General features: G+C 37.9%; 1 protein-coding gene across 2 annotated transcripts in view; it reads left to right on the forward strand.

Annotated features, from left to right (window-relative positions):
- Window positions 1–2,995: 2,995 nt before the first annotated feature.
- Window positions 2,996–14,996, forward strand: part of FANCI (FA complementation group I) — a 73,621-nt gene continuing 61,620 nt past the window's right edge. For both annotated transcript variants that reach the window (XM_065872361.1, XM_065872362.1), the window contains exons 1-2: window positions 2,996–3,079; window positions 8,983–9,055. In XM_065872361.1, the coding sequence (XP_065728433.1) occupies window positions 2,996–3,079; window positions 8,983–9,055 (157 nt within the window). The remainder of the gene's footprint in view (window positions 3,080–8,982; window positions 9,056–14,996) is intronic.

Here is a 14,996-nt window from a genome sequence, read left to right on the forward strand (position 1 = left end):
TTGGAGTTCTAAGGCTGCCCCCGCAGGAGTTTCCCCCTCCCTTCTGCCTTAATGGTACGCCCCATGCGCGTGCTCCCGGGCGGCGGAAGTGAGCCGCGGGAGGCGGGAGCTGCTGCTCCCGGTAACGGAAGTTCGGCGGCGTTGGGTTGAGCGGACTTTTTGGAAGCTTTTGGAGGAGGTGAGGCTGAGGAGACCGTCCGGAGGGCCTTCGCGCGTTGCAGGGGCGGTGGGACTCAGACCCGGGGAGGTAGCGGGTGTGGGAGGACAGGAGGACCCCACTTCCATTGTGACGTTCTGGCGTTTTCCTTGGTTTGGAAGGGTCCATGTGCCCTGCTGTCTCCCTCCGCGTTGGTTGGCCCTCCCTGCTCCCCGGGCGTGCTACACTCTCGGCCCTCTTGTTAAATTCTTCCTCTCCATCAGCGCTTAGCTCCTACGTCTGAGAAATTTCTCTAAACCTGTTTCGCCTTTTTAGTTCGGTCACAGCGCACATCACCAGCTGCCTCATTTTATAGTTTCCCTATTGGTGTTTACTTCTTGCTCTCTGAGGAGCCCCGGCGCAAGACCCGCGGCGTTTCACTTCTGTGGTGCGTCACTAACCTCAGGGCCTCTTGACAGAGAATCTGCAGCCACCTACTTGTTACTCTTCTCTGGTTTTAGGAAGAATTTAGCAAGTGTACCTGCTGAAATAGAAAGAGTTCAGCATCTTCCCCTTAGGGCTGGACGTCTCTTTTAGTCGGTATACCTTGTTTGCATCCTCTACTGCCACCCAGCCCCTAACAGAGGGTAGCAGGTAAAAGCATGGGATTTGGGGTCCGGAGCTGGACAGACTCGGATTTCAGTTCTGCTTCTACCCTTACTAGCCTTCTAACTTTGGGGATTTGGGGAAATTCCTTAATCTCTCTGAATCCCAAAAGATCTTTATCTAAATTGGGAGTAATAACACAGACCTCATGAGGTTGGTGTGAGGATCAAATTAATGAGTGTAAAGAGCTGGGCCCAGGGTCTTGCCCATTGTAGGGATTCAGTCATTCATTTGTTCAGCAGATATTTACTGGGCACCTTTTATGAGCTAGATACTGTGCTAAGTACTGGAGGTTCAGTGTTAAACAAAACCAGACAGGTTTCCCTGCACTCCTGGAGTTTGAAGTGGAGTGGGAGGTGTAGTTCTTAAGCTAATAATTACAAATGTAATGTTAAAAGTGTGGTGATGGTGAGAGAGATTACAGTTGCCTTGAAAGAATGTAATAGGGGAGTGTTTAATCTAGACTGAGCTTCTAAGGAAGTGTGGATTGAGCTGAGATCTGAAGAATTTATAGGAATTAGCAATAAAAGATTGGCAAGCAGCAGATGAAAGGAGGGGTATTTGTATAAGTTCCAGACAGAAAATCATGTGTAAGGGTCTGTGGCGAGAGGAACTTGGGGGTTTGAAGGACTGAAAACAATTCAGTGTGCCTGGAGAATAGAGTGAGGAAGGGGAGTTAGCGTGGACCAGACCTTTTTATCCTGAATTCAGGATTTTGGACTGATACGAGAGTAATGGAAAGCCACTGAAGAGTTTTAAGTTGAGGATGGAGATTGAGGGAGGATAAGTCACATAATCTGGTTTGTGTTTCGAAAACATTATTTTAGCTGCTGTGTGGGGGACAAGTTAGGAAACTATGCAGTAGTTCAGGTGAGAGATGATGGTGGCTTTGGAGTAATGTGGAGGTAGTGGATCTCAGAGAGAAGTAGACTTGAGAGATGTTTTAGGGGGGTAACATCATCAGGACTTGGTAGTGGATGTGGAGGATGAAGGTGAAGTGGTTAAGAATGTTGTCCAGGTTTTTGGTTTCAGCAGCTGAGTGGATAATGGTACAATTTATGGAGATTGGAAACACGAAGAAATGCAGGAGGAGGAGCAGGTCTTCTTTCCATCAGTGTGCATTTCCCCCTTCCCATAATACTCCCATAGCTAAACACTAACTCCTGTCTGTCTAATGTGCTTCCATTTCACCCTTTCCTTTCTACTCCCCAGAGTCACCACCCTAAGACAGGCCTTTGTCACTACCACTAAAATAGCTCCCAGTAGCCTCTTAGCCTGTTCTTCCTCCTTACTCCCTCCCTGCTTTAATCTGCACATTGATGCCAGATTCAGTTTCCTCAAACACTGTTTCAATCTTGTCAGATTATCTTTTACTACAGAAATTTTTGTTGCCATCTATTATTTACAGAATAAAATCTGAATTCCTTAACCTGGCTTTTAAGAGCTTGCACAGTTTAGTCCCACCCTTTCTTTCTAGCTTTCCTACTCACTACTCCCCTACTTGAACTCTCTACTACTCATTTTCCCCAAATAAATTTTTCAGATTCTCTTATGAATGCCTTTGTTCATGATACTCTCCTTCCCAATAATGTATACCATGTGGTTATCTTGACTGTCTAAATTTAATCTTTAAGTTCCAGTTTAAGCTTTCCTCTACTGGGAAGGCTTCTTGATGTTTGAGCACACATTTATTTCTTAGCCTTGTTAACTTCTCATTTGTTTTTACACCATTTAATTGGTATAAATGCATTTACAGTGCTGTTGATTTATTCATTTATCTAGTGTTACTTTATTATATGTTATAATATTCTTGTGTATGTGTCAATAATAATTTATTATATATTTGCTAGACTGTTAAATGATAGCTTTGTTCTGGGCAGCATACTGGGTAGATGCTTAAAAAAAATGATAAAAATGTGACTTGGAATTAGGAAACCACTTGATTAGACTACAACTTTCTAATAAGGAAATTCCAGGGAATTCTCAAGATTATTTTGGTTTGGATAAGAATCACCTACTCATACTAGTTGGTAATCCTTAGCCTGTTGAGTACCCACTGTGTACGTAGTCTATAATATGTATGAAATACTCAGTTAACAGGTAGAGAAGGGAAAAAAAATCAAACTTGTTTCCTTCTGGAAGTTTCATCCAGCTCTGACATTTTCCCTTTCCAGTTTCTTGATATGTGCAACAATGGACCAGAAAATTTTATCTCTAGCAGCAGAAAAAACAGCAGACAGACTGCAAAAATTTCTTCAAACCCTGAAAGAAGATGATGTGAGTATTAGGAGGATGTTCTGCCAAAAGCAAATGTCAAGCATGATAACAAATTCAAGGGACATGTTAGAAAAATTAATTCTGCCACTTCATCTGTCCCCCACTCTCCTTAGGAGACAAGGATTTATTTGATAACAACTCATAGATACAAAGAAATGGGAGAGAGGAAGAGATATGCACAACTTAAGGGCATTTATGTACATTTATACAACCGTATTTATTTGTTTGTTTATTGATTGATTGCTGCAACATGCAGCATGCGGGATCTTAGTTCCCTGACCAGGGATCAAACCGATATCCCCTGAAGTGGGAGCGTGAAGTCTTAACTGCTGGACCACCAGGGAAACCCCTACAACTGTATAATATTTAAATGACATTTATGCAACCGTATAAGCAAATTAGTACACTTTTTAGTTCTTAGAACAATCCTATTTGAAAGCAATATCCAGACTGTAGTTATTGATGTGAGACATTAGATTTGCCTGTTGATGCTTCATTTGTGTTTTTCCCTAAAGAAGATAAGTTCATAAGTAGTAAGATATTTTGAAATTATTAGTAAAAGTGAAAACCAACCAATTTACATTGTGTCTTCACTATAAGTATATGATTATAAAATGGGACAATAATTACCTTCTATGTTAGGCTTTCTAATCTTTCTCTCCTGATATACTTCTCCTTATTCCATTATAAATGATCTCGGCTTATTCAGATCCCTACATGGAAAATAATCCCTCCTTAAAATTAACCTTAAACATTAGTATATATGTATAGACAAATTAAGACTTTGAGTATTATTATTATTTTTTTAATTTCTTTAATGTTATATCTATTTATTTTTGGCTGCATTGGGTCTTCGTTGCTGCGCATGGGCTTTTCTTTTTTGTTTTGTTTTGTTTTTGCGGTACGCGGGCCTCTCACCGTTGTGGCCTCTCCCGTTGCGGAGCACAGGCCCAGCGGCCATGGCTCACGGGCCTAGCTGCTCCGCGGCACGTGGGATCTTCCCGGACCGGGGCACGAACCTGTGTCCCCTGCGTCAGCAGGCAGACTCTCAACCACTGCGCCACCAGGGAAGCCCTGGGGGGGCTACTCTTTGTTGCGGTGCACGGTCTTCTCATTGTGGTGGCTTCTCTTGTTGCGGAGCACGGGCTTTAGGCGTGCGGGATTGGTAGCTGTGGCTCACAGGCTCTAGAGCACAGGCTCAGTAGTTGTGGTGCATGGACTTAGTTGCTCCACAGCATGTGGGATCTTCCTGGACCAGGGATCAAACCCATGTCCCCTGCATTGGCAGGCGGATTCTTAACCACTGCGCCACCAGGGAAGCCCCGAGTGTTATGTTTTTAAGGAACTTTTTATGTGCTAGTTTTTGTGGTCATTGAAGCTAGGTGCATCTCAATCTTTGTTACCTTATGCTAACTGGGAATTGATATAGGGATGTGCTCTCATTTTTTTTTCTTTGAAATTATCCAGAAATTGCTTTTTGTGGCGCTTTTTAAGACAGCCTTTGCATGAGTTGAGAGTTGAATCGTCCTATAGACAAGTTAAAATTTGGTTGAAACCTGCTTTCTATTTATTTATTTACTTAGAATTTTTATCTTACCTGCTTCCAAAAGGAATTTGAGGCGGCTTTAACATTACACTATAAAATAAGTAAAAAATAAGAACTAGAACAAAACCCATGATAGATGCTATGAATTACTTCTCTGATTCATGCTTATCACAAAAAGAATTCCTATCTTGGTTTTTGTGAGGATGAAATGAGATACTGTATGCATCTAACATCTAATAGACCCTCAATAGGCATCCAGTAGATGCTGAATAAATATTACAAAAGGTCCTTCAGCTCTTCCTATTTTAAGTTTCTTCGCCAACATGAACACAGTCCTCTGAACATTTCTGTTTTGTTAACATTACCTTTACAAGTTTTGTACCTCGAACACAGGGCTCCACGTGTTCTACCACTAGAGTAGAGGGGCACTAATATTTCCCTAATTCTTCCATTAATGCAGAGTCAACTTTTTGGCAGCAATATCATATTACTGTCTCATTGCTCTTACAAGCAACTAAAAACCCCAAGTCATTTTTGCATATAGGCTAAATTTCCTTCATCTCCGAACTTCAATAGTTAGTTCTTAGAACCCACATCAAAATTTTTATTTTAAATCTGTTACTTATCTTTTTAGATTAATTTGATTTCACTCCATCAAGATCTTCTTGTTGTATCCTGATTCTGTTGACCATTGTATTAATCATCATTTTATATCCTCTATAAATTTGATAAGCATTCCAGCAATATATGCATTCAGTCCATTTGATAAAAATGTCCATAGAAGATGTGCTTAAGAATACAAAATTATAAAACACATAAGTCCATGACAAGGAAGACTGACCTATCCAGCAGTGGGAAAATTTACATTCAAAGATTTAGAGAGAATAGAGGAATCTAAAAGGGACTGCTAGAATAAAAGTAGAAGTTAATAAAGTGGAGAACAGTAGATCAAATTAATACATAAAAATCCTGGTTCTTTGAAAAATAGACAAAACTATTAACTAATCAAGAAAACAATGGAGTAAGCACAGATATACTAAATAAGAAATGACATGGGGGAAATAACTATTCATATAGAGAAAAATCTCAAAAAATACTAAGAGACTACTCTATATATCTACTGCAAATAAATTTGAAAATGTAGATGCAATGGATAATTTCTTAGGAACATACAGTTTAATTAAATTGACCCAATTTGAGATGGAAAGCTTAACCAGATCAATTTCTATAAAAGAAAAAAAGAGTTATCAAGCAATTACTTGACACAAAAATACCAGGCCCAGAAGTTTCATAGGAAACGTCTACCAAATCTTTAGAGATCAGAGGTAAGAGATAGTCCCGTTGCCACATAAATTGCTTTAGAGTATATATAATACATAAGAAAAAATGTGCATATATAAGGAAAACTTCCAAGTGCTTTTTTTAAAGTATAACATTGATACCCCAAACCTGATAAAGACAGCTTGAAGGGGCTTCCGTTGGTCAAATCTGAACATTGAAATAATCAAGTTCAGTTATGAATTATAAACCACTGAAAAATATAGAAATTTGTGAGTCTGTATTGATAATAAATGATAATAAATGATAATAAATAAATAAATAACTCTGCTTACCACAGAGTTAGAAAATCATCATTTGGCAACCATCATGATAAAGATTGGATCAGGCAGGAAGCATCAGTGGATGCTAAATCCAGGAAGAATTTTTTAACTCTTTATTTTGAATTGATTTTAGACTTACAGAAAAGTTGTAAAAATAATAGAGTTTCCATCTATCCCTCTCTATTGGTGTCTCTTTTTTCTTTACATTTTCTCCCTGGATGATCTTACATGTTCTCACTGAGCTCCACTTTGGCATATTCAGTTATCGATTTGACATCTCCACTTGGATATCTTAAGAGTAACAGTTCTGAGCGCCACATCAGATCTGCTGAATCAAAAACTGCAGGTGGAGTTCTCTGTTTTAACAAGCCCTCTGGATGATTTAGATGCTTGCTTAATCCGAAATTTTCACCATATCTGTAAATGGTGCCACCATCTACCCAGTTAGTTGCTTAAGCCAGAAATTTGAGTCCTCCTTGATTTCTTCTTTTCCTTCATCACCACACCCATTTCACGTCTAAAGCCTGAGGAAGTCTGTCTTAGTCCATTCAGGCTGCTGTAACAAAATACGGTAGACTGGGTGACTTCTAACAACAAACATTTATTTCTCATAGTTCTGGACACTGGAAATCCTAGATGATGGTGCCAGTGTGGTCGAGTGAGGGCCCTCTTCTGGGTTGCAGACTTCGCATTATACCCTCATATGGTAGAAGCAGCCTGGGGGCTCTGTGGGATCTCTTATAAGAGCACTAATCCCATTCATGGGAGTTCCACCCTCATACCTAATCACCTCCCAAAGGCCCCACCTCCATATACCATAACATTGGGTATTAGGATTCTAACACGTGAATTTTGGGGGGACATAAACATTCAGACCATAGCGAAGTCCTACTGATCAAGCTCCCAAATATATCTTCAGTCTACGGATCTTCCCCAAATTTTGATGGGGTTACATCCCAATAAACCCATTTTAAGTTGAAAATATTCTAAGTCAGAAATGCATTTAATACACCTAACCTACCAAACATCCTAGCTTAGCCTAGCCTTACCTTAAACGTGCCAAGAATGCTTACATTAGCCTACAGTTGGGCAAAATCATCTAACACAAAGCCCATTTTACAATAAAGTGTTGAACATCTCATGTAATTTATTGAATACTGTACTGAGAGTGAAAAACAGAATGGTTGCGTGGGTACAGAATGGTGTATCGGTTGTTTATCCTTGTGATCCTGCAGCTGATTGCTAGCCCAGGAAAAGATAAAAATTCGAAATACAGTATCTACTGAATGCCTGTCACTTTTGCCCCATTGTAAAGTTGAAAAATTGTAAGTTGAACTGTTATAAGTTCAGGGCCATCTGTACTTTTCTTCATCTTACAAAGTACTACAAACTGAGTACCTTAAACAATAGACAGTTATTTTTAAAGTTGTAGGAACTAGAAGTCCAGGATCACGGTGTTGGCATTGTTGGTTCCTGCTGAGGGCTGTGATCATCTGTTCCGTGCGTCTAGCCTAGCTTCTGGTGGTTTGCTGACGATCTTTAGCATTCCTTGCCTTGTGTCACCCATGGTCTCTGCCTTCACTTTCACACAGCATTCTCGCTGTGTATGTGTTTCTGTCCAAATTTCCCCTTTTTCTAAGGACATTAGTCATACTGGATTAGGGCCTACCCATATGACCTCAGCTTAACTAATTACACCTACAATGACCCTATTTCCAAATAAGATCACATTCTAAGATGCTGGGGGTTAGAGCTTAAACATGAATTTTGGAGGGGAACACAGTTCAACTCAGGACATCTCCCCTGCTATTACCTTGCTGTAGGCCACTATCATCTCTCATTTGATCACTGATAACAATCTCCTAACAGATGTCCCTATTTCACTCTTAAACCCTCCCACAACCTATTTTCTACAAAAGGAATAAGACTGATTTAAAAAAAAAAAAAATCTATATATCACTCTCCTCTTTTCTCGTTAGTTACTTCTTTTGCATTTAGAGAAAATCTAAGCTTCCTATCATGGCCTACAAGATTCTTATTATCTGGTTCTTGCCCATCTCTCCAAATTCATCTTGTGCCACTCTTTTCTTACTACTCTTCAGTCAAATTGGTCTTTTTTTTTTTTTTCAGGCCATCCAATATGCCAAACTCTTTGCTCTCTCAGGGCCTTTGCACATAACAATACCTTTATCTGAAGTGTTCTTCTTTCTTCCCTTTGCATAACTAGCTCTTTCTCATCCTCCAAGTCTCTAAAGAAGTGTCACCTACCTCAGAGAAGCTGACTACCCTAGCTGAAGTTGCTTCCCTTTCCTCAATTATTGTCTCAGTCTTTTGTTTCTGTTACAAATTTTTTTTCTGATTTTTTTTTTCTTGTCGTCCTTTTCCCTCCTGCTCTACTGTAAACTGAGTCAGATTATCATGTTCATCCTTGTATCCCTAATGCCTAGGAAGAAGAACATGTTCAAAGAGAATTTGCTGAATGAATGTATATCCCCAAGAACATAGCTTGATACCTAGTGCTGATTAAATACTTAATAAACGTTTGTAGAATGAATGTATGAATAAATTTCAGTCTTGACAACCAAGCATCATGTTAAGATCTACCCTGCTATATGTAAATAAATATATTATTTGTGATACCTGGAGTCTCTGAAGGATATGAACTTGACAGATGTGTGTTTTTCATACAGGGAGTTTAGGTCATTCAGGTAGGGAAATTGTTGCCAGGGACTTGTAGCTTTTTCTTTTCTTTGCAGCTGGCTAATCTCCTTCAGAATCAGGCAGTGAAAGGAAAAGCTGCTGGAGCACTCCTGAGAGCCATCTTCAAAGGTAATAATAATGCCACTTCTATCTCTCTGGATTCATTGGTATATTTGTTTACTTTGGGTGCATATTGCTACTTTTCTTACTGTTTGATGCCCCACTGAGACTTTTCTGTTTTGGGGATTTTACAGAATCAACTAAAGCAGCAGTCTCCTGTCTTGTGGACTTAAATAATTTTGCTAAAGGGGGTTGAAGTGGCTACCTGAGATTGTATTGCTGGTTTTGGAGCCTGTAAAGGATGCACGTCATAAAATCCGCTTTGATTTATTTGTGCTTTTAAAATTGTGGAGAAGAGGACTTCCCTGGTGGTCCAGTGGTTAAGACTCCGTGCTTCCACTGCAGGGGGCCCGGGTTCTGTCCCTGGTCGGGGAAGTTCCGCATGCCCTGCGGTGTAGCCAAAAGAAAAATTGTGGAGAAGAGAGCAGCAATGTTTAATAGTTAATCTGTGCTTAACAAAAGAGGCTAGGGTGCTCTGAGTTTTAATGAAATGGAGTATCTTAGGTGACTTATGTAGAGATTCTTAATTCCCAGTGGGGCATATTTTTATTCCATATCTTGAACAAGGGCCAGTTCTACATTGTTGCTGGTTGTGACTCATAGTTGTTTTATAAATTGTAGTAGAATAAAATTCTACAAGCAAAAATTAAAAGTTGCTTTACACTCTTAGCAGGTTATTTTAACTTGGTTTATTTTTCTTACCCCCTCAAGTAAATTGTGTCTCTCCTTGCAAGGGTTCAAAAACACATCTTCCTGTGCATGAAAAAAAAATTTTTTTTGACTCTTTATTGGAGTATAATTACTTTACAATGGTGTGTTAGTTTCTGCTTTCTAACAAAGTGAATCAGTTATACATATGTTCCCATATCTCTTCCCTCTTGCATCTCCCTCCCTCCCACCCTCCCTATCCCACCCCTCTAGGTGGCCACAAAGAACTGAGCTGATCTCCCTGTGCTATGCGGCTGCTTCCCACTAGCTATCTGTTTTACGTTTGGTAGTGTATATATGTCCATGCCACTCTCTCGCTTTGTCACAGCTTACCCTTCCCCCTCCCCATATCCTCAAGTCCATTCTCTAGTAGGTCTGTGTCTTTATTCCTGTCTTACCCCTAGGTTCTTCATGACTTTTTTTTTCTTAGATTCCATATATATGTGTTAGCATACGGTATTTGTCTTTCTCTTTCTGACTTACTTCACTCTGTATGACAGACTCTAGGTCCATCCACCTCACTACAAATAACTCAAATTTCGTTTCTTTTATGGCTGAGTAATATTCCATTTTATATATGTGCCACATCTTTACCCATTCATCCGATGATGGACATTTAGGTTGCTTCCATCTCCTGGCTATTGTAAATAGAGCTGCAATGAACATTTTGGTACATGACTCTTTCTGAATTATGGTTTTCTCAGGGTATATGCCCAGTAGTGGGATTGCTGGGTCATATGGTAGTTCTATTTGTAGTTTTTTAAGGAACCTCCATACTGTTCTCCATAGTGGCTGTACTAATTCACATTCCCACCAGCAGTGCAAGAGTGTTCCCTTTTCTCCACACCCTCTCCAGCATTTGTTGTTTGTAGATTTTGTTTGTTTGTTTTTGTTTTTGTTTTTGTTTTGTTTTGTTGTACATGGGCCTCTCACTGTTGTGGCCTCTCCTATTGTGGAGCAACAGGCTCCGGACGCGCAGGCTCAGCGGCCATGGCTCACAGGCGCAGCCGCTCCGTGGCATGTGGGATCCTCCCGGACCGGGGCACGAACCCACATCCCCTGCATCGGTAGGCGGGCTCTCAACCACTGCGCCACCAGGGAAGCCCCATGTTTGTAGATTTTTTGATGATGGCCATTCTGACCAGTGTAAGGTGATACCTCATTGTAGTTTTGATTTGCATTTCTCTAATGATAAATGATGTTGAGCATTCTTTCATGTGTTTGTTGGCAATCTGTATATCTTCTTTGGAGAAATGTCTGTTCAGGTCTTCTGCCCATTTTTGGATTGGGTTGTGTCTTTTTGTTATTGAGCTGCATGAGCTGCTTGTAAATTTTGGAGATTAATCCTTTGTCAGTTGCTTCATTTGCAAATATTTTCTCCCATTCTGAGGGTTGTCTGTTGGTCTTGTTTATGGTTTCCTTTGCTGTGCAAAAGCTTTTAAGTTTCATTAGGTCCCATTTGTTTATTTTTGTTTTTATTTCCATTTCTCTAGGAGGTAAAAATTTTTTTAATTGGTTAAAAATTGGAAACTTGCTAAATGACTGTTTTGTAGAAATATCAGAGAAAAGGAAATAATGAAAGATCAAAAGCAGCTGTCAATACATGCTAAGTGACAGTAATAAGAATAAGTGGAAGAAATAAGAGTAATTTCTTTCTTGGGTAGACATACCTGGAACAGATTATCATGGCTCCCACTTCTGTAAATAACCTTATTTTTACCTTATATAAAAACATAGATTTGGAAATCCTAGTTTAAAAGTAGCATGAATTACCAAGTATATATGGACACTACCTCATAATCATTTTAATCCTGTTAAATCAATGGTGTAAACCAATAGTTAGCTAATGATGACATTTTAGAAAATTGAGATATAATCCACATACTAAAAAATTCACCCTTTTAAAGTATACATTTTTTGTTGAGATATAATTGACATTGTACAATTCACCACTTAAAATAATGCATTTCAGTGGCTTTTAGTATATTCACAGAGTTGCACATCTATCACCACAATTTTCAAGAATTTTTATTACCCCTAAGAGAAACTTTGCATCCCTTAGCTATTGCTTCCCTAAACTTCTGATCCATGTCAGCCCTAAGAAACCACTCATCTACTTTCTGTCTATAGGTTTGCCTATTCTGGATATTTCATATAAGTGGAATCATACAATATGTGGTCCTTTGTGACTGGCTTTCACTTACCATAAGGTTACTAAGATTCATCCATGTTGTATCCTGTATCAGTATTTCATTCCTTTTTATTGGTGAATAATATTCCATTATATGAATATATCATACTTGTCCATTCATGAGTTGGTGGACAATTAGGTTGTCTACACTTTTGAGCAATTATGAATACTGCTACAAGTTTTTGTGTAGACATATTTTCATTTCTCTTTAGTAAATAAGAGTAGAATTGCTGGATCATACGGTAACTCTATGTTTAACTGTTTGGGGACTGCCAAACTGTTTTCCAAAGCTGCTACATCATTTTACATTCCCACCAGTACTGAAATAAGGATGCCCATTTCCCACATCCTCTGTCAACACTTGTTATTGTCTTTTTCATTCTAGCCATTCTAGTGAGTGTGAAGTGGTATCTCATTGTGGGTTTGATTTTCATTTCCCTGATGGCTAATGATGTTGCATATCTTTTCTTGTGCTTACTGGCCATTTGTATATCTTCTTTGGAGAAATGTCTGTTCAAATCCTTTGACCTTTTAAAAATTGGGTTGTCTTTTTATTACTGAGTTCTAATATTACTTTAAATATTCTGGATACAAGTCCCTTATTAGATATATGATTCACAAAATTTTTTTCCCATTCTGGTTGTCTTTGCACTTTTTTGATGGTATCCTTTGATGCACAAAATTTAAAATTTTGATGCCTAATACTTAATTTTTTTGTAGCTTGCGCTTTTAGTTTTATATCTAAGAAGTCATTAATCCAAAGTCACAAAGATTTATACCTGTGTTTTCTTTTCAAAGTTTTATAGCTTTAGCTTTTAAATTTAGATTTTTGATCCATTTTTAGTTAATTTTTGTATATGGTGTGAGGTAGGAGTCCAGCTTCATCTTTCCCCATTTTCAATAGCACCCTTATTGAAAATCAGTTGCCCATAAATGTGACGGTTTCTTTTTGGACTCACAGTTGTATTCCCTTGATCTAGGTGTCTCTCCTTATGTCAATACCACACTGTCCTGATTAGAAGAGCTTTGTAGTAAGCTTTAAAATTGGGAAGTGTGAGTCCTCTAACCTTTTTTTTTTTTTTTTAGGATTAGTTTTGATATTCTGGGTTCCTTGAGTTTCCATATGACAAGATTAGCTTGTCAATTTCTGCAAGAATGGAAGCTGGGGTTCTGGTAGTGATTTTGTTGACTCTATATATGAATTTGAAAAGTATTGCTATCTTAATATGTCTTCCATTAATGAACATGGAATATCTTTCCATTTACTTAGGTCCTCTTTCATTTCTTTCAACAGTATTTTGTACTTTTCAGAGTACAAGTCTTACACTACTTTTATTTGTACTTTTCAGAGTACAAGTCTTACACTACTTTTATTAATTTATTCCTGAGTATTTTATTCTTTTTGGTGTGATTGTAAATGGGATCGTTTTCTTAATTTAATGTTCTCAGTGTTCATTGCTAGTGTATAGAAATGCAATAGACTTTTGTATATTGATCTCATATCTTGCTACCTTCCTGTACTTGTTTATTAGTGCTAGCAGTTTCTTCTTTGTGGATTCCTTATAAACAAGATTATGTCATCTGTGAATAGACACTTTATTTCTATTTCAATCTAGATGCCTTTTGTTATTTTTCTTACCTAATTACCCCAGTTGGAACCCTCAGTAGAATAGAATTGGTGAGAGTAAACATCCTTCTCTTGTTCCTGATCTCAGGGAAATCTTTCAGTTTTATATTATTGAGTGTGATGGTAGCTGTGGGCTTTTCATGGATGCCCTTTATCAGGTTAAGGAAGTTCCCTTCTATTCTTAGTTTGTTGAGTGTTTTTTATCATGAAAAGGTATTGGAATTTTCAAATGCTTTTTCTGTGTCTACTGAGGTGATCATGTGGTTTTTATCCTTTATTTCTATGGTATATTATATTGATTTTCATACATTGAACTACTCTTGTATTCTTGGGTTAAATCCAATTTGGTTATAGAGTATAATCCTTTTAAAAATGTTGCTGGGTTCAGTTTGCTAGTATTTTGTTGAGGATTTTTGCATCTGTAGTCACAAGGGATACTGTTCATAGTTTTCTTAGGATGTCTTTGTCTGGTTTAGGTATGAAGATAATAGTGGCCTTGTAGAATGAGTTGGGAAATGTTTCCTCCTCCTCTTTTTTTTGGAAGAGTTTGTGAAGGATTGCAGTTAATTCTTTACATGTTTCATGAATTCACCAAGGAAGCCATCTGGTTTTGGGCTTTTCTTTGTAGAGGAGTTTTGATTGCTAATTCAGTCTCTTTATTTATAGGTCTGTTGTGGTTTTCTATTGTCTTTTTTAGTCAGCTTTGATACTTTGTGTCTTTATAACAATTTATCCATTTCATATAAGTTTTGTAATTTATTGGTATACAGTTACTCATTGTATTACCTTATTCTTTTTATTTCTGTAAGATTGGTAGTAATGCCCCTCTTTCATTCCTGATTTTAGTAATTTGATTCTTCTCCCTTTTTTTCTTGGTCAGTCTGAAGATTTTTCAATTTTGTTGATCTTTTCAAAGAATAAGCTTTGGTTTTCTTGATTTTTCTCTATTCTTCTATTCTCTTTTATTTATGTCTGATTTTACTTTTATATTCTTTTCACTTGCTTTGAGTTTAGTTTTGTCTTTTTATAATTTCTTATGGTGGAAGATTGGGTTATTGATTTGAGATCTTATTTTTTAATATAGGTATTTACAACTATAGATTTCATTCTAAGCACTACTTTAGCTGTATCCAATAGCTTTTGGAATATTGTGTTTTTATTTTCATTCATCTCAAGGTATTTTTCTAATTTCTCTGTGCTTTCTTCTTTGACCCAGTGGTATTTAAGATTATGTTAATTTCCACATATTTGTCAATTTTCCAGATTCCTTCTGGTATTGATTTCTAGTTTCATTCCACTGTGGTCACAGAACATAAATGATATGATTATAATCCTTTTAAATTTATTGAGAATTTTTTTATGGCCTAATGTGTGGTTTATCCTGGAGAATGCTCCATGTGCACTTGTGAAGAATGTGTCTTCTG

The sequence above is a fragment of the Phocoena phocoena genome, chromosome 2 (genome assembly GCF_963924675.1).
Source record: "Phocoena phocoena chromosome 2, mPhoPho1.1, whole genome shotgun sequence".
Taxonomy (NCBI): Eukaryota; Metazoa; Chordata; class Mammalia; order Artiodactyla; family Phocoenidae; genus Phocoena; species Phocoena phocoena.